This window comes from Bufo bufo, chromosome 2 (assembly GCF_905171765.1).
Source record: "Bufo bufo chromosome 2, aBufBuf1.1, whole genome shotgun sequence".
NCBI lineage: Eukaryota > Metazoa > Chordata > Amphibia > Anura > Bufonidae > Bufo > Bufo bufo.
The window spans coordinates 247,931,103-247,958,209 of record NC_053390.1 but is presented as its reverse complement, the minus strand read 5'-3'; the positions used below and the strand labels follow the sequence as shown (position 1 = coordinate 247,958,209).

Below are 27,107 nucleotides of genomic sequence, written 5' to 3'. Positions count from 1 at the left end.
TGATATGTGGGTTGGGCCCCGAGAGTAATTACCTCTGGTGGGCCCAAGGAACCCCAGTCCCTCCCTCACTTTCTCTAATGACTTCATATCTTCAGAATAGAAGCTGTCTCCATGTTACTTCTTAAAAATTTTAATTTGCTGCAATTATAAAATCCATAGCAACAACTATAACTGTAGAGGTAAGCTGAGAAACATTTCATGGTTGCAGGGTTCTTGAAGGAAACCAGTTTTTTTTTTTTAGGGCAGGGCTCAGGGAGAAGTGTTCTCCAGGTGGTTCCCCTCTGGTTTCTTCCCACCCAGTTTAACTGGATTGACAGATTTCTCATCCTATATGCAAATACGGAGAAAGCTGTGTCAATCTAGCTGGGCCTGATGGGGAGAAACCTGCACACGACCGTATGGCTTTTTCAGTATTTTGCAGTCCGCAAAAAACGGATCCGCAAAAAATACGGATGACGTCCATGTGCATTCCGTTTTTTGCGGAACGGAACAGCTGGCCCCTGATGGAACAGTACTATCCTTGTCCGTTATGCGGACAATAATAGGACATGTTCTATCTTTGAACAGAACGGAAATACGGAAACAAAAGGCATACGGAGTACCTTTTTTGCTGATTCAATGAAATGAAGAGGCTAACTCGTTTTGATGCTTCCTGTGGTTAGGACTGCATAAATCTTCTGACAGGTTCCCTTTAAGGGGGTTTTCAGCAGTTTTAGATAGCAGGCATATTTTGACTGGCGTAGTGTATTGTTTTTGGCAGGGAGCTGGAAAAATTGTCTGCCGGAGAAAAAATTAGATATGAGCTGGAAAACCTGTTGAGTAGAAGAGCTAGGTGGATGTTCATACACTGCATACCAAAATACTGTGAATGATTTATCATTGGTGTGTTTGATAAAAATATAGAAGTAAAAAAGAAAGTAAAAATTAAACTATGGCTAGTAACATCTCCATGGAGAAATGGATGCCCTTCTTCCACGTACCAGCAACGTCCATTTTAGATGTGATGTGTAAAAGGCGTCATCCATGATTTCCAGGAGACACCGTTACTATCCCAGATCTAGGCATTCGCCTCATTTCCAGGCTTTCTCTCCATGTCTTATGGATTAAGGGATCCCCACATCCAGCTGCATCTCTTCCTATGGTATGAACGCACACCCAGTAATTAGCGGGGCCACATTACTACTGCCGTTACTCTTTGAAGTCGGCCACTTGTATACAGTGTTATTTATTTGGGAAGTCATTGTTCCTTTGGAAATACTGCCAAGGGGAAGGAAGTAAGCTTTCAGCTCTGCAGGTTCTGCATTCCTCTTGCCGCCACTCGGGGAATGCATGTCTGCCGTCAGAGGAATCTCTGTAGATGTTATGTGCTTTGGGTTGCAAGCATTTGCATATATAAAGTGGTAGAAAAATGTCATTTTGTGTAAATTCTAGATCTTCCACCCAAATAGGCATGAACTCGCCTCAGTAATGGTACATCAGTAGTTCAATCTTGAACAGGATTTCCATTGTGCAAACGTTCACAAATTCAGATAGGTGTAGCATGTTAGGGGTCTTTGCAGTTACAGCGTGCTAACCTTCAGCAAGAACAATGAGTAGAGAATTCCCGCTGGTGAAGAGGGTTTAGCACGGGGTCCTACTTTATTGTTTAGACTGACCTGTTAAGGCCTCCTGCACACGACCGTTTTTTTCCCCCCCCGTTTACGGGCCGTTTTTTGTGTTCCGTATACGGAACCATTCATTTCAATGGTTCCGCAAAAAAAAACGGAATGTACTCCGTATGCATTCCGTTTCCGTGTTTCCGTACTTTTTAAAGATAGAACATGTCCTATTATTGCCCGCAAATCACGTTCCGTGGCTCCATTCAAGTCAATGGGTCCGCAAAAAAACAGAACACATACGGAAATGCATCCGTATGTCTTCCGTTTCCGTTCCGTTTTTTGCGGAACCATCTATTACTGTATACTGTCTATGCCATACGGAAAAACAGAAACGGAAACACAACGGAAACAAAAAACGGAACAACGGATCCGTGAAAAACAGACCTCAAAACACTGAAAAAGCCATACGGTCGTGTGCAGGAGGGTTAATGAGTTGTTGAGGTTATTTCGGTCGTGGGAATTCCTAATAAGTGTATTTTTTTATTTTTTTTTTGCTTTTGCACAATAAAATGTATTTTATGAAAAAGAATTGCTTATTTATTATTATTTTTTGCTAGCTTTCTTTTATTAAACCCATTAGACTAGGCCGCCTCATTTTTACAGCAGAGTAGTCTAAGAGCTGTATGGGTCTCCTGTGCAGCGGAGATTGGGGGTTTAGCTCTCACATGAGATCTTGGCAGTTTAACCCCTTAGATGCCATAATCAATAGTGACCACGGCATTTAAGCGGTTTAGAGGGAGGGGGCTCACTTTGTCTCCCATTGGAGCCCCACTAATAAAGGTCCCAGGCCTGCCGTCAGTATATCAATATCAGGCTGTGCCTTTCTGTTGCAGCGTGCTGGTGCCTATAAGTATGGCACTGACAGTATAATACTTTACACTGCATAAGCAGTGCAGGGTATTATAGAAACAATCCAAAGATCACCTGTTAGGCTACTTTCACGCTAGCCTTAATGTCCGTCATAGGGTCTCAATACCCGAAAAAAAAATATTCAGTTTTGTCCCCATTCATTGTCAATGGGGACAAAACGTGACTGAACAGAACGGAGTGCTCCAAAATGCATTCTGTTCCATTCTCATACCGGAAAGCAAACCGCAACATGCTGCAGTTTGCTTTCCGTCATGGGATGCGGAGCAAGACGGATGCGTCATGACCCACAATGCAAGTCAATGGGGACGGATCTGTTTTCTCTGACACAATAGAAAACGGATCCGTCCCCCATTGACTTTCAATGGAGTTCATGACGGATCCGTCTTCGCAATGTTACAGATAATACAACCAGATTCGTTCATAACGGATGCAGATGGTTGTATTATCAGTAACGGAAGCGTTTTTGCTGAACCCTGCCGGATCCAGTAAAAATGCTAGTGTGAAAGTAGACTAAAAGTCCTCTTGTGGGCCAAGGAAATTATTTAAAAAAGTTTTTTTTTTTATTAAAAAAATATCCAAGTTAAAAAATATAGCTATTTACAGCTTTAGTTAAAGGGGTTGGTGGCATATCAATAGGATATGCTACCAATGTTAGATAGGAACAGGTCCCAGAGGTGGGACCCGCACCGATCTCCCAAATGAGCCCCTTAAAGGGAACCTGTCACTGGGATTTTGGGTATAGAGCTAAGGACATGGGTTGCTAGATGGCCGCTAGCACATCCGCAATACCCAGTCCCCATAGCTCTGTGTGCTTTTATTGTGTAAAAAAAACAGATTCGATACATATGCAAATTAACCTGAGATGAGTCAGAGCTTGAAAATATGACTCTTCTCTGGTCACACAAGTAAGATATGACTCTTGTATGTTAATTTGCATATGTATCAAATTTGTTTTTTTTACACAATAAAAGCACACAGAGATTTGGGGACTGGGTATTGCGGATGTGCTAGCGGCCATCTAGCAACCCATGTCCTCAGCTCTATACCCAAAATCCAGGTGACAGGTTCCCTTTAAAGTAAAAGAGAGCTCTACATTCACTTTTGTGGGAGTTCCAAAAGTTCCAGGGCAAGCGTGCTTAGCTATATCCGGAACTCCCATACAAGTAAATGCACCGCCACCTCTCCATTTACCTCTACGAGTGTAGGTTTCTCAAATCCCCACCAAAAACAGCAATACTGACAGTGAGTTTTTACATTACATATAAATTTTGCAGTGTTCATTTTTTTTGACATAACATAACTGTACTCTCTGGGTAAGTACGATTACAAAAATTCCAAATACATTTAGGCCCTGATCAGGGGCATACATAGAAATCACTGGGCCCCATAGCAAGAGTCTGAATTGGGCCCCCTAACCCTGCCCACTACCCACCCCTTGCCCATCCCATCTCCTGTTCTGCCAATAAAGAAATGTATACATATGTTCGTACGTATTCGTACCGACCTAGAGAATGAAGGGCACAGGTCAGTTTTGCAGCAAAAGGAATGCTGTAGGAACAAAACCCTGTGGTATCTGAATCTATGGGACTCCTGTGGCTATTCCACAAAAGTTTTATCTGCAGTCCTATGTAACACTACAAATAACACAGTGATAACTCTCTGAGTACAGATAATGTGGTAGATGTCACCTGTAGTCCTACGTAACACCACAAATAACACAGGGATGGCTCTCTAATTACAAAAAATGTAGTAGTGTTACCTGCAGTCCTATGTAAAACAACAGATAACACTAGTGCTGATAATGTGGTAGTGTTACCTGCAGTCCTATGTAAAACCACAGATAACACTAGTGTAGATCATGTGGTAGTGTTACCTACGTCCTTAGTGTGCCTTCCTATGTCTCTCCCACAGACTCCTTGCTGGCGGTGCTGCTGCCTCCTCTTTCTTCTTCTTCTTCCCCCGCACAGAACGTCCTGATGCAGCAGCTCCAAGACATAGGAACACTATGGTGATGGTGACACACAAAAGGGGAAACACATACATACAATAAATATGATCACCAACATATTTCCTCCCCAAAAAAATGAGTATATATATATATAGGCACATATAAACACATGCATGCATAGATAAATATAGACACATATACACACATGCATACCTAGAGATATATATAGACACATATATACACATATATATATATATATATATATATATATATATATATATATACACACACATAACAAACACAGATTGTTCACTTATCTCTGCAGGAGAGAAGCAGTCAGGAGGCACGGAGGAGGAGGGGGAGCACGGAGGAGGAGGGGGGCTAATATTAACATTAGCCCATATCTATGATTAAACTGTCTGTGCAGAGTAGGGGGCGGGGCCTTCTATGCGCTCCGGGCCCCCCTTTGCCGCAAAGGAAAACTTGATTAGTTGACCATAGCAACCAATCAGATTCCACCTTTCATTTTTTAGAACTTCTTTTTGAAATTGAAAGGTATAATCTGATTGGTTGCTATGTGCAATAATGTCAGTTTTCCTTTCTCCATTTTTTTTTTTTACATTTTACTAGTTTTGCACAATAAAAACCCCTTTAAAAAAGAAAATGTTTTTGCATCGCCGCATCCCACGACCCACGACTTTTTTATTTTTCATTCTAAGGAGCTGTGTGAGGGCTTGATGTCTGTGGGATGACTTGTTTTCATAACACTTTTTGATCGCTTTTTATTCCGTTTTTTTGGTGGTGAATAAGCAAAAAAGGCAATTCTGGCATTTTGTTTTTATTACTGCGTTCTCTCAGGAGCGTCCTACCTCTGCAGCCACAAAGCCCAAGCTGGACTCTTGGAAAACAGTATTGTCCTTTTCTGCTTGAATCCACAGAGGGAGGGCTGATCAGAGGGAGGGTTAATAAAAGTTATATAGAAAACTGAATGAACAAAATTGGTTGTGAAGTTGGATTAAACTGATTCAATCTGATTCATGAAATTGATTTCAGTCAACCATTATTTACATGGGTTGGCTCCTGAAGACCTCTCCCTTGTCCATATGCACTATTAGGGCATATGGACTTTGTAGAGAAGTCCCCTGCATGGTACCCCTCTGTATGAGCCAGAACGAGGGTGCTCTGTAGGTGTGTGAGCTCTATGTGTAGCCACTTCATATAAAGGACCATTGGATACGTGTTCATTTTGAGCTACAGGCCTTGTGTGGTTGACTTCTTCTTCGGATGAGAATGATGACGTTCCATTGAGGTTCTTCTTTCCCCCCAACCAATGTGTCACACAAGAGCTGACTGGGTGAATGGCTTCCTTTTTTTCAGCGGAGGCGTCCATGCATTAGGAGTCAGGACACTCGGAGCACCTGGCTGGACTGTGAGGCAGCTTTGTGTCTGGGTTCTGTGCCTGTTACTGCAGCTGCTCTGGTCGTATGCAGTGCCTGTCACCCACAGCCCCATAATGCTCCAGCGTTACAATGTCAGGCATTATTTGTGGCCAGACTTGTTCTCTATGCATGTGGGTGAATACTAACAATACTGAGTGATAACATTTCATACATTTCTCTGCTTATCCTGGCATGCTGATGATCTCCGGGTAATGCAATACATTGCATATGGATGATCCTCCCAAGGCTCCCTGTAACCCGTACATTACCGCCTACAAGCCATCAACTTCTGGTTCCTTGCCAGAGCTACTCCTACACCACGAGTTTCAGGAGATGCCACCAACCTCGTCTTAAGGTGTGCCCATTGGTGTGAGGGTAGGGTGTCATCTGTTAATCCCCAAGTAACAATGTCTTCTCATTAGCGCACAGTTCTTTATAAGCTCTAACAATCCTGACTACTATGTTAGTGGGTCAGAGGGTCACTTGATGAATATTTTATTCCGTTGCTCATAGCTTTAGTGCAGTATAGCTGTCAGTCACTGGGGTTTGACATTCATTTATATCCACCAAGGACTGCTGCTCTATGGGCATGAATGATCTTTATTGTGATCATTCATCCCACATAGAGGGTAATTTACTGCAGAGAAACATAGAATTTTTTTGTGCCGCATAAGCATTTGCGCTGGCACCTATACACGGGCCAGTTATCCGGATCAGCGTACAGATGAACATTTCTTTCCGATAATTGAGCCAGTCATCTGCCCATGTAATTTGGCCTTAAAGCCGGGCATACATGTTCAATAACTGTCAGCTGGCAGCTATTCCTCCTGACCCACCCATATATATGCACACTTGGTTTGACTGAGCATGCATGTGTTGGGAATAATGACAGCATCTGCATGTTAGATCAGTGTTCCTCAAGTCCATCCCTCAGGGCCCACCTGCCGTTCATGATTTATGGATACCCCACAGAATGAATACCTGTGGTAAGTGCTGGTGCGTGGACTCTAATTATACCGCCTGCTCAATACTAAGGAAATCCTTAAAACATGACCGGCAGGTGGGTCCTGAGGACTGGAGTTGCAGAACACTTTGTTAGATGTTTTTGTGGTCTGGCCAAAATCGGCAAGTTCAGCGGACATTGTATATGGCCAAACCCAATTCTATATTGCTAAATACATAGGGGGTCATTTATTAAAACTGGTATTTTAGACGCCGATCTTAATATCCCCTATAGCTGGTGGTGGATCCGCTAAAGTTATGAAGAGTCGCCGACCTCTACATAACTTCAGCGGATCCACCGCTGCTTCTAAATGCAACTTAGGCGTAGAAAATGATGAATGGGACATACCTGCTGGTCTAATATAGGCATATTTCTGGTTAGTAAATTACCCCCATAGTGTAAGCAGTGAGGAGGTGGATATCATGCCTACACCCCCTCCATTGACTCTTCTTATACCATTTTTGAAAGTCATGTTGTTTAATCTCTTGCAGACAGCAGGGTTTGATGGATTCGGAAGTGGTTTGACATTGGGCTCCCATGAGGGCCGCCCTCAGACTCTTGCCACGGTAAGAAGACTCGTGTCCACCTGCTCCTTGACTCTGGGTCATTAGTTTGACACAGAAAGACCTTCACCTTGTTCTGAGCACCTGTTCCCTCTCTGCACAGTTTTCCTTTTTTACCCTAGGTTGTAATGCTGCTTCGGCATACAACTGTCTCCTTTCTTCTCGCATGGTGTTCACTACTATCTTCCCTAGTCTTCACTAAGTCCTCACCCCACTTCCTAAATTTTCCATGTGTATAGTTATCCTCAGTTACCCTCCAGTGGTGATGCGTACCCCCCACTAATGTTCTATCTTTTCTGCTCCTGTTAGCTAATATATATTTTATTCTGGCTTGCTGCTAATTTACTGTGTCTACTGTACAATGAATGTTACTCTCTTGCAGTATACCATTTATACGGAGTATCGTACAGTGTCTGTGCCTGTAGAAAGTAAAATAGGTCAAGAAGTAGTAGATGGGCTGCTTTCTAAATGCCGATATTTTAGTTAACATAGAGCTGTATTTGAAAGGACTAGACCAAGTTCTGAATGTGTTGAACTAGAGAGTACAAAGGTGGTAGAATTTTTAAAAAAAGATATTTTGTTTTTCTATTTGGCAGTACTATGCTACTGAAAATTTTATGTAAAATATTGTCCGTCTTTAGCACAGAGAGAAAAATCCTACATAGATAGCGATCTTTTGTGCAATCTCTGGTGTGAGGAAGCGATGTTATCTGTTAGTAAAATAGTAGATTGTAGAATGGGGATAACAGTTTGACAGCTTTATTGTTCTCATGATAGGCCTAGATAAAGATGTCGACAGAAGAGCATTGTACTGATCAGTGTAGTGGGTGATGCTCTGATCACTCATCAATAGGGATGAGCGAATCAACTTCGGATGAAACATCCAAAGTCGATTCGCTTAAAAATTTGTTCTATAACTGTACGGAGCAGGAGCTCCATACAGTACTAAAATGTATTGGCTCCGATGAGCCGAAGTTATTGCTTCACGAAGTCTCGCAAGACTTCGCGAAGCAATAACTTCAGCTCATCGAAGCCAATACATTCTAATACTGTACGGAGCCCCTTCTCCGTACAGTATTAGAACAAAGTTTTATGCAAATTAACTTCAGATGTTTCATCCGAAGTCGATTCGCTCATCCCTACTAATCAACCTTCCCTCTCTGGTCTCACTAAATGGTCTGAATGAGAAAGTCAAGCGAGGATGTTTGCTGTGATAAAAGTGCAGACAAACGAGGAAGTTTTCAAGAGCGAGGACAGGAAGTAGAATACATGGAATGAAATTTGTATCGAGAAAATTATCCACGAATTTTGTGTAAAAGCAAAATAAAACACATTCAAATATAGATGGTAATGTCCCTTTAAGCTTATATGCATACGTAGGTGGCTTTAAACGGGCACGCCTAGTATAAAATCACAGGAACTCCTTGTGTCTCTGCATGGTTCCCCAATGGGTGTTGTATGTGGAATGTATTCTCCTCTGGAAGTAATACTCCTAGGGGAGAACATTGTAGTAACATAGCTTAAGGGAGTTGGCCACTTTCTGGTTATTGTTGACCAATGTGTTATATGGCACTTTCTAATATAATCTATGTTAAAATTCTGCACCATTTTCTAGATTTCTTAAAGGGGTTCTGCACTTGTTCTGTTGGGAGTTTAGTGCAGCTGAAGTGTGTTTGAATAGAGGAGGCATCACATGGAGGCAATTTGCCTTGTCACATGACCCTCCATCAGCGGCCATCGTATGGACAGGACCTCTATGTGGACAGCACAAAAGACTTTGTAAACAAGAAGGCATTCCTTATGAAATATAGAAAATGCCACAGAATTTCAACAAAGGCGTGCCATATACACATGTCATAAACACATTGGTCAACGATAAACAGTGGCCAACCCCTTTAAGATTGTAACATTATTATTTTTTCTGTTGGATTTGTATGTATTGCAAAACCTTTTTATGTTTCCATAAAAAACTTGGATTCATATTGCATACCTCCTAACTTTCTAAATGAACAAAGAGGGACATATTTGCGTGCTGCAGCAAATTTTTTCTGCACTAGGCTACGCCTCTAACTCCACCAAACATACCTATGCACCTAATCCCAACCAGTGGCGTGCCTAGGGTGTTTCACACCCGTCCCCCGCCACCCAATACTTGACCACATACCTCTTACATCCAGGGACATCTCCTGTCATGTAGACCTTCTCTTTCCTCTTCTCCTCCGTTAGACCGCCATGACAAGTTCTTTCTGCTGCATCTCGTCTCTGCAGAGTTTGTAACACAGAGACGTTAGATTTCTCAGTTTTTCCATCAACCTCCCCATCCTGCTGCCACCCCCAATACTGTGCACGTTGTGCTCCTCAATGTCCCAGGTACTATACTGCTGAAAATATAGTGACCTAATAGACATAATTGGGGTCATTTATCAAACTGGTGTAATGTAGAACTGGATTTCCAAAAGAGCTTTCAAAAATGAAAGGTGGAATCTGATTGGCTGCTATGGGCAACTAATCCAGTTCTATTTTACACCAGTTTGATAAATTACCCCAAATGTCCCTTTAGTGTCCACAGCAGCTATAATGTCCCCTAGAGTTCCCCCAGTAATATTGTGCTCCAGCTAATAATCCCTGTATAGTGTATCCAGAAATAATAGAATTTCCCCTACAGTGCCTCCCCAATAACAACGCCCCCCATGCTGCCCCATATAGTAATTTCCCCCCACTGCCCCCATAGTAATTTCCCCCACACTGCCCCCATACAGTAATTTCCCCCACACAGTAATTTCCCACACACTGCCCCATATAGTAATTTGCCCCACTCTGCCCCCCACACTGCCCCTCCACAGTAATTTCCCCAATAACAACGCCCCCACCCAGTAATTTCCACCACACTGCCCCCCACACAGTAATTTTCCCCACACCCACACAGTATCCCACCATAATATTTTTCCCCCACATGTCCTCCTGTGTGCCCTCCCACATGTCCCCCAAAGTTGGCACATAAAATGAAAAAATAAAAAAAATAAAAGCTAAATACTCACCTGCGCTTGCAGAGGAGAAGAAGGGGCGCACACTTCACTGTGCTGCTGCGTCCCAGCACAGGCGCACGCGATGACGTCATCATGCTTGCCTGCGCTGGGATTTCACTACTGCATAGGCCTCAGGACTACTAGGCCTGAAGCCTATGGCGGTGATCGGCAGCGGGGCATGGAACTATGCGCTCCCATGCCCCGCCGCAGTATGTGGACATTAGCGCTCCAGCAATGAGCGTTTCCAACTGTATTGATGGAAGCGCTCATTGCTTCTGGCACCAATTATGCCCAGCTGTTCCCACAATAATATGCCTTGTTATGTTCCCCCAGTAATATTCCCTGTTATGTGCCCCCAGTAATATGCCCAGCTGTGCCCCCAGTAATATGCCCAGCTGTGCCCCCAGTAATATGCCCAGCTGTGCCCCCAGTAATATGCCCAGCTGTGCCCCCAGTAATATGCCCAGCTGTGCCCCCAGTAATATGCCCAGCTGTGCCCCCAGTAATATTCCCAGCTGTGCCCCCAGTAATATGCCCAGCTGTGCCCCCAGTAATATGTCCAGCTGTGCCCCCAGTAATATGTCCAGCTGTGCCCCCAGTAATATGTCCAGCTGTGCCCCCAGTAATATGTCCAGCTGTGCCCCCAGTAATATGTCCAGCTGTGCCCCCAGTAATATGTCCAGCTGTGCCCCCAGTAATATGTCCAGCTGTGCCCCCAGTAATATGTCCAGCTGTGCCCCCAGTAATATGCCCAGCTGTGCCCCCAATATTATGCCCAGCTGTGCCCCCAGTAATATGCCCAGCTGTGCCCCCAGTAATATGCCCAGCTGTGCCCCCAGTAATATGCCCAGCTGTGCCCCCAGTAATATGCCCAGCTGTGCCCCCAGTAATATGCCCAGCTGTGCCCCCAGTAGTATGCCCAGCTGTGCCCCCAGTAGTATGCCTAGCTTTGCCCCCAGTAGTATGCCTAGCTGTGCCCCCAGTAGTATGCCCAGCTGTGCCCCCAGTAGTATGCCCAGCTGTGCCCCCAGTAGTATGCCCAGCTGTGCCCCCAGTAGTATGCCCAGCTGTGCCCCCAGTAGTATGCCCAGCTGTGCCCCCAGTAGTATGCCCAGCTGTGCCCCCAGTAGTATGCCCAGCTGTGCCCCCAGTAATATGCCCAGCTGTGCCCCCAGTAATATGCCCAGCTGTGCCCCCAGTAATATGCCCAGCTGTGCCCCCAGGATTATGCCCAGTTAGGTGCCCCCAGTAATATGCCCAGTTAGGTGCCCCCAGTAATATGCCCAGTTAGGTGCCCCCAGTAATATGCCCAGTTAGGTGCCCCCAGTAATATGCCCAGCTGTGCCCCCAGTAATATGCCCAGCTGTGCCCCCAGTAATATGCCCAGCTGTGCCTCAGTGATATGCCTAGTTATGGGCCCCCAGTAATATGCCTAGTTAGGTGCACCCAGTAATATGCCCAGCTGTGCCCCCAGTAATATGTCCAGCTGTGCCCCCAGTAATATGCCCAGCTGTGCTCCCAATAATATACCCGATTATGTGCCCCTCACAGAAAGTAAAAAAAATAAACACTACATACTTACCTTGTTCCTAGCAGCAACAGCAGGACATCGGCTGCTCTAGTCTGTAAGGGGGGAGCCTCCCGCACAGACCAGAGGTGTGGAGAGCCAGCAGCAGGGACGAATGATGGAGCAGGCAACTGTTTCTGAAGCAGAGACAGCTGCCAGAAAGCGGGATATCGCTCCCCCGTACCGGGACAGCCGGACAGCCACTGCAATGTGAGACTGTCCTGCCGGATCCGAGACGGTTGGGAGGTATGATATGGAGTTACAGGAAGGGTCCTTGTGTCTCTGTTGGTGCCATATTCTGCTCGAGAGCTGTAATATGGCCGTTTATATGGGGCCTAAGATCAATTTCACTATACCATATGAATGGTCATTAGTTTTATTGGACATGTATTGACTTTGTAGAGGAATAAACCCTAGCTTTGGGTTTTGCAGTTTGGAAAGAATCTCTTAGAGCACATAGCACACCTATGTGGGGCTTGCCTGAACATACAGTGGGAAGGTCTGCAGCAAAAGCGGAGAAAAAATGCATGTATTGTGCGCTTTTTTGCCAGGAAAACTTCACCCTCTTCATTGCAAACTGTGAAATCCACAGGATGCAATTTTTGTATGCATATTGTGGATGAGATTTAATAAGGTCTCATCCACTTTGCTGGTAATATACAACTCTGTGTATTTGCAGCATGAAAATCCGCAGTGGCAGATCCATAGCCATTCAGTCACGTGTAGAAAAAGCCTAAAAGTTATATTGACTGCAACCATTGTGAGTAGAATGCCTGTACCATGCAACAAACATAGAACTAAAATGGTATGCATGCTGCATAAAAAAGGATTGTGTTTTTTGCTAGGCAGTTTATGTAATATGCCCTGCTATGAAATTTTACTATAATACAATAGCAGTTATTTCCATAAAGAACACATGGGAGAAAATGTCAAGACTACTCAGGTCTGTCTGTCTATCCTATGTACAACCATGGCCAAAAATTTTGAGAAGGACACAAATTTGGGTTTTTCACAAAGTATCCTGCTTCAATCTCCACTCCATTTCTGCCATGCCACAAAATGATTTCAGTGATCTTCTGGTTAGAACAGGAGAAAGTATTAACAATACTCTGTCATTCTGATTTAATTAGAAGAGAAGACTGTTTGCTTTAAACCCCCCGTGCTTGAAATAATTGTCTTCTTCGGTTAACCATAGTTATCTCCAAAGAAACATCATTGCTTTGCATCCAATGGGCAGAGAAGTTCCATTGCCATGAAAAAGGCTTCAGGGTGCCCAAGAAAATCCATCTAGTGCCATAACAGTGCAGTTCTTCCTCAGGAATGGCATTGTAGGCATTTGGAGCATGGCCTGGTGTCAAGTAGCATCCAGACGTTGAAAACAAAAGTAAACCACTCAATCTAGCGCTGTCTGGCAGGATTTAAGTAGACATCATAAGAGATGTTTAGAAAGAACTTTATTCTGGTTCTTTAACGTGTTTCGAGGACAGAAGAGCCCTGTTCGTCAGGACAATATCTGGTGTCAAGAAGAGCAGCAAAGCAAAGACACATCAGGGACGGGCCTCATGCACACGACCGTTGTGTGTTTTGCGGTCCGCAAACCGCGGATCCGCAAAACACGGATGGCGTCCGTGTGCGCTCCGCAATTTGCGGAACGGCACGGAAAGCCATTAATATAACTGCCTATTCTTGTCCGCAAAATGCGGACAAAAATAGACCAGGTTATATTTTTTTTCCGGACCACGGAACGGCGCAATGGATGCGGACATCAATCTTTTGCGGTCCCATTGAAGTGAATAGGTCCGCATCTGAGCCGCCAAAACTGCAGCTCGGATGCGGACCAAAACAACGGTCGTGTGCATAAGGCCACAGGCTGACATTTTAGCAGGGAGTACAGGGATTGGACTGCAGATGACCGGGATACATTAATTTTTTTCTGATAAAGCCCCCTTAGGACTGTTTGGGACATTTAAAAGAGTCCTATGTCATGCCAGCAGTAAAGCATCCAGAGACCATTCATGTATGGGATTGCTTCTCATCCAAGGTAGAGGGCTCACTCACCGTTTTGCCTAAGAACATTGCCAGGAATAAAGAATAGGATCCAAACATCCTCCAAGAGCAACTTCTCACAACCATCCAGGAGCAATTTGGTTATGAACAATGCTTTTTCAGCTTCGTGGAGCACCATGTCGCAAGGCAAAGTGATAACCAAGTGGCTTGGTGAGCAAAACATTGACATTTTGGGTCCATGGCCAGGAAACTCCCCAGAAACTCCCATAGATACCTGTCGGTCAGTCCTCAAAAAAAACAGGTGGACAAACAGAAACACAGAAATTGTGATAAGATCCAAGCACTGATTAGGCAAGAATGGGTTGCCATCGGTCAGGATTTGGCCCAGAAGCTGATATTGAGCATGTCAAGGCGAATTGCAGAAGCGCTGAAAAAGATGGGTCAACACTGGAAATATTGTGTCTTTACATAAACTTGATATATTTCTCAATAAAAGTTATGACATGCTTTTAATTGTACTTCAGTATACCATACAGACAAACAAAAGATCTAACAAAAGATTTAAGAACACAGAAGCAGCACTTTTGTGTCAGTTTTAAAACATTTGGCCACAACTATACTCTATTTTTCTGTAGACAAAAAGATATTTAGCTATGTAGAACACTATGACGGTAATGTAACAGTGCTGCCCTCTATAGTATGATAATTGCATTGCGGCAATAGAAGAAAGAGACCACAAAGCATACAGTTTGAATATTTAAAGCATGAGATGTAGATACAGTAGACCAGAAAGTCTAAAGTATTTATTGTATAGAAAACAGAAAAGGTTGTGGTGCTCACCAGGCTTTATGCACACGGGAAGCACGGATTGCGCTGGAAACCAAGCGCCAACATCCAACTATGGCAAAAAAAAGTGTACAGACCTCCAGCTTCATCCATGATCCATGAGGAAGGATCAGGAATAATCGATCCGAAATGCGTAGATGTGAACACACTGTCGGTTTTACTGCAATATAAAGAATAAAGGCTGTCACTGTATGGAAGCTGGAGATCTGTACACTTTTTTTGCCATAGTCTAAAGTATTCATACTCCTTGAACGTTCCACATTTTTTCACGTTATACCCATAAACTTAAATGTACCGTATCTTATTGGGATTTTATGTGATAGACCAAGACAAAGTAGCAAGTATGTGAACCTCCACCCCAGTCTCAAGTATTTTGCAGTCTCTACCACGCTTTTCTCTAGGATTGACTTGTATTTATCTCCATACATCTTCCTATTAACTCTGACCAGGTTCATTGTCCCTGCTAAAGAAAAGCCTCCCCACAGCTTACTGCTGCCACCACCATATTTCATGGTGGGGATGGTATGTTCAGAGCGATGTTCAGTGTTTTCTTCCACACATGGTTTTGCATTTAGGCCAAAAAGTTAAACTTTTGTCTCATCTGACTAGAGCACCTTCTTTCACATGTTTGCTTTGTCCCCTACATGGCTTGCGGCAAACTGCAAACGGGACTTCTATTGACTTGCTTTCAAAAATGGCTTTCTTCTTGTCACTCTTCCATAAAGGCCAGATTTGTGGAGTACATGACTAATAATTGTCCTGTGGACAGTTTCTCCCACCTGAGCTGTGGATCTCTGCAGCTCCTCCAGAGTGACCATGGGCCTCTTGGCTGTCTCTCTAATTAGTGCTCTCCTCACCTGGGCTGTCAGTTTAGGTTGGCGGCCATGTTTTGCTAGGTTTGCAGTTGTGCCATACTCCTTCCATTTTCGGAAGATGGATTGAACAGTGCTCTAGAGCTCGGGAATTTTTTTTATTTTTTATAACCTAAGCCTGCTTTATACTTCTCCACAACTTTATCCCTGACCTGTCTGTTATGTTCCATGTTTTTCATGATGCTGTTAGACCACTATTGTTCTCTAACAAACCTCTGAGGCCTTCACAGAACAGCTGTAGTTATACTGAGAATAAATTACACACAGGTGGACGCTATTTACTAATTAAGTGACTTCTGAAAGCAATTGGTCACACTGGATTTTATTTAGGGGCATCAGAGTACAGGAAGCTGAATACAAATGCACGCCACACTTTTCAGATTTTCATTTATTAAAAAATTTAAAAACCATGTATCATTTTCTTTTCACTTCACACATACAGTACTTGCTACTTTGTGTTGGTCTATCACATAAAATTCCAATAAAATACATTTAAGTTTGTGGGTGTAACATGAAAAAATGTGGAAAAGTTCAAGGGGAATACTTTTTTCAAAGCACTGTACGTATTACATTACCATAGGATAATTTATAAGATTGATAACATGGGTTACTCTACAGGGTACATAATACTGTTCCTCTATTCCATGATTGGAGAGAAGAGATGGGCTGACATTCCTACAGCATCCAGGCATCCCATCTCATCACTGCATTAAGAGAATACAGCTTCTATAAAAGGTGCCTAAGTATAGAGGATGGAGTCCGAGAGAGACAGAAACTTAATTAGAAAGTGCAGGGTGCCATGTCAAACGTTTGAATAGGGGCTCCCCTTTAAATTAGACCCCAGACCCTTAAAGGGAACCTGTCATCAATTTTTTGCTGCCCGTACTAACGGCAGCATAAAGTAGAGACAGGTGAGTTGATTTCAGCGGTCTGTCATTTAAAAGTTAACAGTAAGTGGTTTCCGAAAACCAACATTAAAACATTAAAAGAATTGAATTTATTTAGTCTTGAGAAGAGACGTCTAAGGGGGGACATGATTAACCTATACAAATATATAAATGGGCCATACAAAAAATACGGTGAAAAACTGTTCCATGTAAAATGCCCTCAAAAGACAAGGGGGCACTGCCTCCGACTGGAGAAGAAAAAGTTCAGTATCCAAAAGCTTTTTTACTGTAAGAACTGTGAATCTGTGGAATAGACTTCCTTAGGACGTGGTCACAGCAGGAACAGTGGACCGTTTTAAAAAGGGTTTAGACGAATTCTTAAAAGTAAACAACATTAATGCTTATGAAAACGGGTATATAGGGTCTTTGTGACTTTTCAGGCTCATTCGTGCAAAAGTTTTATTAATACGCTTTCCAGCACCACCTACTACAGATTTGGAGTAATTTGGACAGAATTTCAGTGGAGATCACTTTTGTGACATAATTCTAAAGTGAGACTGCATGTCAGAGATCCCCCTGGGGTACTTTCACTGAAACATTGCACTTGCACCAAATTTATTATTACGGTGCACCATTTTCATAAATTTGACGCAGGCGTGCATACTCTTGCTTGTCATACTCTTGCTGGCCCTTTGTGCTCTGTTGTGACCACTAGCCCCCAATGACGATGTGTCATTTACATCACGTGGCTGCATTATCCCGTGGCTAACTTGGGTGAACGCCATCACCGCTGATAGCCATTGTAATAGTCTGCCACGTGACACATTGTTACTGCAGTCTAGTCATTGCAAGCACACGGTGAGAAATGGTGACACAAATGATACTACAGACTTACATATTAAGAGGTTGACAGGGGCCAGGTGTCACGGACGTATGTAGACATACGGACATCCCAGCGACAGTGAGTGGTAGGAGATCTGTGAGACTGGCAACACGTGGTTTGATCTGACAGGTTTTCCTTGTGGATTAATAGGTGTCTGTGTTGTTTCTGGTAATGGCCACACCTTTGCCTCCAGGTGTTGCTTATGTGGTCATATAACCTTCCTTATTTATAGTTGCTTCTCCCACTATGCTGTGCGGTTAATAGCTTCTGTGACTGTGGATTGTTTGTGGTTGGATCTCGGCTAAGTTCCTAGTCCTTCCATAGCCTCTTTGAAGTTAAGTTTTTCCTTTCCCTTTTGTATTTTGTTTGGGTTCTGTGTGTTGCATTTCCCTATTGTTTGTATTAGGCCTGAAGTAGACTCCTGTTCGTCCTTCCTTTTGAAATAACAGGTAGTCTCGTCCCTGGCATTAGTACCAGGGTCCTATAGGGCTAGATAGGACTCTAGGTATTCCTGCGTATGAACTCACCTACCTTTTGGGGTCTGTTCATACTGGTAGTCGGTCAGGATTTTGGTTAGGGTTTTCACTAGGAGGTGTCCATCTTCCTTCCATAGTTTTCAGGCCTGATTCCCTGTTTCCCCCTTCCCTCCTATGCCGGTGTGGTGTTTCCCTCTAACACCGAAACGTGACACCACGGCTCTCTTTTTCTCAGCGGTTTCAATTCTGTGATTCGCTTATGTAGCCTTACATGATAAAATTCTACCTGCAGCTGCCACTAGGAGGCTCTCTATATGGACTTATACAGCCACCAGTGAACTCAATACTAGCTGTACAAATCTGTATGCAGTGAGCTCCCCCTAGTGGTTGAGGGACTCCCAAATGCTCTGTGCCCTTGAGCAGGATCTGAGTGACCAGTCCGCCTCTGAGACTCTTGAAAATGAAATTAAAATAAACATTTCTCATGACTTGTAGATTGTTCAGGCTCTAATGACCTCTAAAATCAGAGCCAATAAATCATACTATGTATATAGTCATCACTATTGTGTGTGGGAAAATGCAGCTGAGTTCTAAGTGTGTACTGCGGTCTATTTCATATTAGGAATGTTGCTATTTGCAGTGCATTTATGTCAAGCAGGATATATTAGAAATGGAACTAGTTCTATTTTTTTCACTTTAAAAGGCTGGAGTCACAAAAGCAGAACTGAATCCAAAAGGAAGGAAATCTAGAAAGCAAAGACATACTCTTCCACCACTCCTGAAAGCTGCATGTGTGAACCCAGCCTTGGTCTTGGCCATCTGGTTAATTGCTAGTCTCAGGATGATACTGCTAAAAGGCACCAAATATTTTTCTAGAATGTTAACTAGAGTCTGCCCATTATATATGGCAATTCAAGTGGGAAACCAGAAAAAACATCTGAACATCCATATTGTATAGCATAGAAAGTTCAGTTGTGGAAAAATAGCAGAACCTTTCTGAGATGGAGGATATCGGGGGTGCACCACCAATGAGGCCAGGTGAGGCCTCAGGCAGCACCAGGTAGGAGCAAGAGGGGGGCAGCGGAAGGGCCATGGGCAATGAGCGCTTTCATTGCGGCAAAGGGGATTAGGTTAAGAAATTGGCATTGCGGTGGGGGGGGGGGGGGGGGGGTTCAGTTTTCGCCTCAGGCAGCAGAAAGGCTAGGTGCACCCCAGGGGATATGACTGTTTATGTTAAGGATCACTGGTTTCCCATAGGCTCCTTTGTTAAACAGGACCTGTCTGTTTGTATTCCCTGGTGCATCTTTTTATTTAAATCTGTGTTGTGCCATTCTTCTATTATTCCTGCTAGAAGTTTATGAATCAGTTGCCCAAGTTGGGGTTCCGCACAATCTGACACTACCCAGTGCTGCCAGTGTCAGACTGTGCAGGGACATCTCCTTCCCAACTGGTTACACCCAGATAGACCTTTATTGTAGACTGCTGGCAATCCATTCATACATTTCTAGCAGGAATAATAGAGGAATGGCACAACACTGAGTTATAAGAGTAGATACTCCAGAATTGTTATTACATGGAGAATGTAAGTAGGTACTAAAACAGATACGTCAGGAGACGTTAAAAACGTATACAGCTCAGTGTACATATTTACTGGATGCCTCTGTATGGAATAGCGTGGCAGACTGTGCCATTCCATACAGCCGAAAAAAAGGGTATGCCAAGGTATACCAGCTTGATGGAGGCCAAAACGGCCATTCTTGCAGTCTGTGTCAGGTCAATGATACATTAGACATATGCGCCAGGCACGTTCCACTGCAAACTGCAGTATGAAAGCAGCTTAGGGCCTATTTCTCACTTTGCAGATTTGTCTGTGCTTGCAGCAGTCACCTTCAAACCAGCTCCAAGACAATGCTTTATCCTTAGTTGGCTGCCAAGACCTAGTGACCCACTTGTGCCCTGTAATAAGCCACACTACCTAGCTTCCCGCATGTAGCGATCTCTATCTGTGCCAATCCCTGCAATCTGCGGCAAGAGAAATGTGTAAGGCGGAATTGATCTCCTCTATCAGGACAGATGTGGACCTTATCAGGACTCCAGGACCCTCGAGATCCGCATGTTCCCCTGTCATAGAACTGTGAAAAGTCTTTTTTTTTGTTGGCAAAGTTGGCAAAGTTTCCTTCTAGAGATAGAACATAGATATTGTACCTGCAAATAAAATGCCTAATATATATTAATAAAATATTCTGCAGAGTCACTTATAGATCTGACATCTGGGAGAGGCAGAATCCTCGTCACCCTCTGATAGTGCTGGCTAGGACGTTAGTTTAGTTAGTGCTGCGGTCAGGTTCTGTGGGGTTAATGGCCTCCTTCCTCCTCTGTCTCTCCCTGCCTTGCCTGCTGCTAATGTTCTTTCCAATAGGAAGTTACAGGAAATTCCAGAGCGGAGGCTGGGGAGGGCAGTCACACATGCTGTCCCTTCCACACACATACATATGGTTGTGGTCAGCGGTGGGAGGGGATGGATGGGTGTGTGTACTTGGCGAGGTAACTCTGTGCTAGCGGCTGTTGCTGGTGGGTATGGATGCCATCATAATTCAGGAACTTCTGGCCGAGAGATTGCTGTCTCCCACAACTCTCACACAGAGAACGTACCCTATGAAGCTGAAGGTAACTAAAGGGGTACAACCAGCAGGGCAGTGGGTGACAAGAAATAAGAGCTTGGGTCTGCTTATTATATATGTCCATACGTATGGTTTTGTATGGCATAAAGTTAACTCTTTAAGTGCTGTAGTGTGAACCCCCTGTTCCGGGGTTTCAGTGTGAGCACTACTGGAGAACGTCTATGTCCATGGATCTGCCAGGACTGTGTAACTTTGCTAATAAATAACTAGAGAGAGATAGGGAGTCATTTGTTGTGTACAGGAAGAAGGGGGGCCACAATGTGACATGGGGACTACAAAAAAACTGAAATGAGAGAGGCGCACAAAGAATGCGGAGGGGTAAGGCAGCTAAGAGACAGAAGCCAGGGTGAAGAAGGAAATGAATGGGATCGGTCGAGTCCAGGAGCTTGTACATTGTTGGGTATAGTTCCCATAGGCACCTCTTCTGCAGAGAGAACTGGAAGAATGAAGATGTTTAAGGGGAATACTGGAGATTATTAAATTATCATTCTTATAGACAGACTGTGAAATGATCATATATATATCAATACTGGACGTAGAAAATGAAGAAAAATTCTGTTACGCGTTTCAGACCATAAGTAATTTTCGGTCCTTCCTCATGAGTGTCATGAGGAAGGACCGAAAATTACTTATGGTCTGAAACGCGTGACAGAATTTTTCCTGTGATCTGAAGATTTTAATAACCGCAAATAAAGCTACTATTTTTTGCTATCTTGGAGCCGGATTTTTCTTCATTTTCTACTGCCAATTATCTTCGCATCCAGGTGCGCAATCCGTGCTCAGCTAGTGGAGGGGAAGGTGAGAGCTGCCTTATGTTTTTCTTGTGACATATCAATACTGAAATATTAACATGGCCGCCGCTGTACTTGTCCTCCTTATTGCACGACCGCAGTGAAGGGCTTGTGTGGAGCTGTGGTCGAGCATGCTCCCTGCCGCTCCAGTCCATGTCTATGGAGCTGATGACAGCTAAGCCCAGTACCCTGCTGTCTCCACCGGACCCATATACTGTAGTTTGAATGGAGAGGCAGGGTGCATGCTCGACCACTGCTCCATCGCATTTGTGCTGTAAGGAGGACCAGGACCTCCAGCAATCGGACATTTATCACCTAAAATTTTATTACGGAATACCCCTTACGTAGGTTTTTATCTTTGACATGCTATCAGTTAATTTTTGTGGCAGTTTTGCAGAAGATGTAGTCCCTTTTTTAATCTCTGAGACCACCATGTTAATTTAACGCTGATTTATTTGACCCTTTATCAGAAGATAGTCTTAGAACGCTATTAGAAATTTGGCCATCTCCATTTTGGATATTCCTAGATATATTTGAGAATGAGGTGAATACAGCTGGACCAACAATTTCATGGACACACTGGGGAGACTTATCAAAACTGGTGTAAAGGAAAACTGGCTTAGTTGCCCATAGCAACCAATCAGATTCCACCTTTCATTTTCTAAAGGAGCTCTGAAAAATAAAAAGTGGAATCTGATTGGCTGCTATGGGCAACTAAGCCAGTTTTACTTTACACCAGTTTGATAAATCTCCCCAAGTATTTCCAGATTTTGGTGGAAACTTACACAGCTGGTGGTTGCTAACATACATCTTGGGGATGTCAGAACAGGCATTTTATCTTTTAAAGCAGTCTATCACTTTTCTGCATGATCATTATGATTATTTCCTTCCACAGGATCAAGAAAAGCAATATGTTGGGTTTGCAACGTTACCCAATCAAGTCCATCGGAAATCTGTGAAGAAAGGGTTTGACTTCACTCTGATGGTGGCTGGTGAGATGATCCATCCTACATTACTGTACAAATTAGCAGTGTCCGCTAGTAAAGGCTTCCTTACCCATAACCGTTATTGTTTCATATGCTTCTGAACAATGCAACGTGTAAACGTCATTGGGGGAGATTTAGCAAAACTGGTGTAAAGTAGAACTGGCTTAGTCACCCATAGCAACCAATCAGATTCCACCTTTCATTTTCCAAAGGTGCTTTGATTGGGCAACTAAGTCAGTTTCCTTTCCACCAGTTTTGATAAATGACCCCATTATTTTGGTTTTCATATTAAATGTTTTCCATAAAGTACATTGCAGGAACGATATACCGGTAACCATTATAGTATTTCAGAATAGATAAAGGATCCGAATATTGGACGGTTTAACAATAAGCTGCTGTCCCATAAAGCAAATGATTTTGTGGCAGTATGAATGATGTTGAATATGTCTGACCACTGACTGAGAATGAATGACTAGTGTGGTTAATATGCCTTATGAAAATCCTCAGTACACATAATCGTCAATGATCAAAATTACGAAGAATACTAAAATGTTTGCTCATTAAGGGCTGTTTCACACGAGCGAGTCCATTGCGGGAATCACGCCCCGTGTGCGAGTGTAATCCTCTGCTCTGGATTGCAGGAGCGCACGGCATTATCATGATTTATAATGCTATGTGTCTCTGCATGGCCTTTTTTCCACAATCATAGTGACATAAAGCTGTCAGTATGATTCTGTAGAAATAAGGTCAAGCAGAGACACATAGCATTATAAATCATGATAATACCGTGCGCTCCTGCAATCCAGAGCAGAGGATTACACTCGCACACGGGGCGTGATTCCGTCGTGTGAAACAGCCCTAAAGGGTACCTAAACAGCCACGTAAAGGTGCAGCGGTGCTTCTTAAGCCTCATGGACATGTCAGTGTTCCACGGATGTGTGCTGTAAGTGTTCTCCACGGACAGCACACGTCCCCATTCATTTTATTGTGTGTATTCACACATCAGTGTTTTAGCACGGTCCGTGGGTCAGTGTTTTTAGCACGGATGCATGCCCTATTTTGTTCACGGATCCATCACGCCCATTATAGTCTATGGGTCTGTGAAAACCACAGATGCAACACGTGTGCCATCCGTGTTTCACGGATCATTAGGAAGAGATGCTTTAAAAATTATTTTTGAGCTGTTCAGTGTCAGTGAAACACGGACAGCAAAAAAACGGACACACGGGCAGCTTCACGGATGCATCACTGACCACCTACTCACGGATTTGAGCACGGACACGGATGTGTGAAATAGGCTTTAGAGTGATATGCACCTTCTGCTTGCATCGGCTCTGCTCTGCCGTTGCAGCATGCGGAGCACGGATCCATAGCAAGTATATAAGATCTGTATTTCGCAGAGATGATGTAAGCGGGAGGTGCAGAGTGCTCTGAGAAGCGCCGCTGCGTCGTCTGTGCTTTGCATGAACTAAGGATCAGGCACCTGCAGGTACTGTTGAGGCCTATTAATCAGCCACTAGCGGTGATGTGCATGTAGATGGCGCATCACATTTCAGCAAATGGTAAGGTGGGAACATGTGGCTGTCTGCTCTACCACAGAGTTCAACTACACAAAGATGAGAGTGACACTTGGCGCTTACATGGGAATCTCATCCTTTCATGGTGGGTCCCACCATATGAGTGGGCCTGGAGCTGACAACACTCTGTACTGTACGAACGATTGCTACACTGACGTAACCACATACATTTTAGACGTATTGGCCGCTACAGTCTTTCAAACTGGCCACTCATGTTCTTGACGCTGGGCCAGGGACAAACAATCTTTCTGGGAAAATGTTTCAAAGAAAGTTCATTCGTAGACTAAAACTTTTTAATAAGAACAAAAGAACTTTCTTTCGACTATTAGAACCATGGCTAACTTTTCCTGATGATGGTGTGTCATTGGTCACCCAACAAACATTCATTATGGTTAAATTGTCTATTTTTATCAAGTTTAGTCTGATGTGGGGGGGCACCTTAAGATCCATTAAAGGGTTGTCCGGGTTCAGAGCTGAACCCAGACATATCCCCTTCTTCCCCCACTCAGCCCCTCTGACATGAGAATTGGAGTATTTCATAGTACAATGCTCTCCCTTGCCCTGCACTGAGTAGTGCAGGGCAAGGGATTTTTCTGGAGATCCAGTGACGTACCGGGCTCTCCATGGGTAAGCTAGGCGGAGGCTTCCGCCTAGCAGTGAGCCCGATAATGTCACTGGCAACAGTGGGCAAGCTTTAGCGCTTTTCTAGCCTGTAAAACAGCTAGGGCAGCGCTAAAGCCCCCCCATCAGTGCCAGTGTAAACACAAAAACCCCTGCACAGCGCAGGGCAAGGCAGAGCATCAGAGCATGAAATGCTCCGATTCTCATGTCAGAGGGGCTGAGTGGGGGAAGAAGGGGATATGTCTAGGTTCAGCTCTGAATCAGGACAACCCCTTTAAGGCAAACTAGTCAAACTAAGTGTGAGATCAAGATCTGTCTCAAAGGCCTAATTCACATGAACATAATCTACAGCACACGGACTCCTAGTATTAAGTGGTGATATTCACTCCTCTGTGCTGAGACATCAGGCCTAATTTTTATTAAAATGTTGATTTACTAGATATTAGTGAAAACTGGTTTTATAAACGTTCTTATTTCTTGTGTCTTCCAGGTGAATCCGGCCTAGGAAAATCTACCTTAGTGAACAGCCTGTTCCTGACAGATCTCTATAAGGACAGGAAGTTGCTTAATGCAGAAGGTACAATCTTTTCCTTAATTTGTTTCTCAAAAACATGTTACATGGTGTACACATTGTGCTATTCTATTTTGTAGTCACAGACATTGTATCATCCCGGCTCATACGTTTGCTAGAGATTTCCTTCTGAGGTGTGCATTGGAGTAAGTAAGGAGGACTGAGTGATAGAATCTTTAATTCCCTTAATTTGCCTTTTGTAGAGTCTTTGATGGAATCTTGCCATCATGACTTTCTTTTATTGTGATTGTATGTGTGGCTTGCCAGTTCATCACCAGGTGTATCCTGGCAAGCCACACAGCGTCCTTAAAACAGTTCATAAGGCGCCAGGCCTCCTGGATAGCTTCAATGGTATGGTTCACATGGAATAGTCCGTAAAGCACGGCGGTGTGCTTCAGGCTGCTCCTGGGAATAGTGTCTCTAAGTTCATTTTCTAGGGCATCCAATAAGGCTTGCGCAAACGGGCACTGCCAAAAGAGGTGCAAAGGAAGGGCATTACCTGGTGTTGCATGGTCCACGGGCATACATTAAAGTTCTCAGGGACAGGCCCCCCTGAATGGCCATCCATGCCAGGTCTTTGTACCCATTGGTTAACCTGCTAGAAGTCAAACAGCCTCATCGGTTGCAGCAGGGAGCCCTGGAATAGACACCATTAAGTCCTTTGCTTGGATCAGCTTGTGGATAGTCTTGGGTTTCCACAAGTCGGGCTTCAGTCCCTCCATCTGGTATCCCCTTACAAACTTGAGAAGGTCCTGGTAGTACTAGTGGATGGGATGTCCCAGTTGTAGGGGTAGGAGCTGTCCCACTACAGAGAAGACATGGACCGGCCCGCCGAGCCATCTTCCTTCGCTGTCAGAGTCCTGCGGACACAAAGGCTGCCCGCAGCAGAGTGGGCCACATGTAGTACGGCACCCTGTTACAGATCATGTGCCATAAGTAAGATTCTTGTCATGGGGCCGTCACACATGATCAAAATTATTCACAATCATTGGATGGCACATAGTATTTCAGGGCAGCCCCTTGCCATTCTAGTTAGTCCTCCTGACGAGTCGTACTACACTCGAAATGCGCATCGAGGCTTGAGGGAGCAGTCACTGTTTTGGGGGTAAGCGATTTTTCATGCACATTATCGATGGCACAAGGTTAGATTACTGGTTGTTAGAGGGCATAGTCATAACAGTTTCCATATATTAGGTACACGTGCTAGCTATTACATTGTCTCCAGCATTCATGGGTTGGTTCCTCGTTTGGCTGAGAGCATAGGCACTGATATGTCATAGTAGCGGACTGCTTTGCTATGTTATGTAATTGTGAATGATCTTCAGCCTACCTAATTATTCATGGTTGTGATTAAAGTGCAGATATTAACAGCAGTGTTGTCCCCTACTTTTCAGGGTTTTTCTGCTCCCTTTATTATTGGTAACTTGTTTCCTGTTTATAATTTGTTTTTGTTTTGTTTGGGTTTTTTTTTGGGGGGGGGGGGGATGTCAAGTTGTTGATTTTAATTACATCTATTTAATTAAATATATTTTTTATGGAAATTGTTGGTGCTGTTTTTGTTTTTTTCAGTAATACTAAGATGGATATATATACGTAGCCAGCTGTATACCTGAAATCAGAATAGTCTTGCAATAATTTAGCAAATTGGTGATTTTTATTATAAGGACTTTTCATCTATAACAATCATATCTAATTTGATCAAAGGAACTCTATCAAGAGGATATATGCCTTTTTTTAAAAAGAGCATCTATGAGAAACACATTAGTACAGTACAGTAAATGCGTTCATCTTTTCATCCCATTAGACTGAAAGAGACCTCTCTTTTGCTTACGGCA

The 27,107-nt window shown here is 43.7% G+C and overlaps 1 protein-coding gene across 6 annotated transcripts in view; it reads left to right on the top strand.

Annotated features, from left to right (window-relative positions):
* The window catches only part of SEPTIN5 (septin 5), an 88,497-nt gene that overhangs the window by 27,815 nt on the left and 33,575 nt on the right, over positions 1-27,107 (top strand). For 2 of the 6 annotated variants that reach the window (XM_040416333.1, XM_040416332.1), the window contains exons 3-5: positions 7,410-7,484; positions 22,413-22,509; positions 25,192-25,278. In XM_040416333.1, coding sequence (XP_040272267.1) covers positions 7,410-7,484; positions 22,413-22,509; positions 25,192-25,278 — 259 coding nt within the window. Of the gene's footprint in view, positions 1-7,409; positions 7,485-20,557; positions 20,713-20,999; positions 21,045-22,412; positions 22,510-25,191; positions 25,279-27,107 lie in introns of those variants that run through there. The other 4 variants (XM_040416334.1, XM_040416335.1, XM_040416337.1 and 1 more) reach the window with 4 other exon arrangements.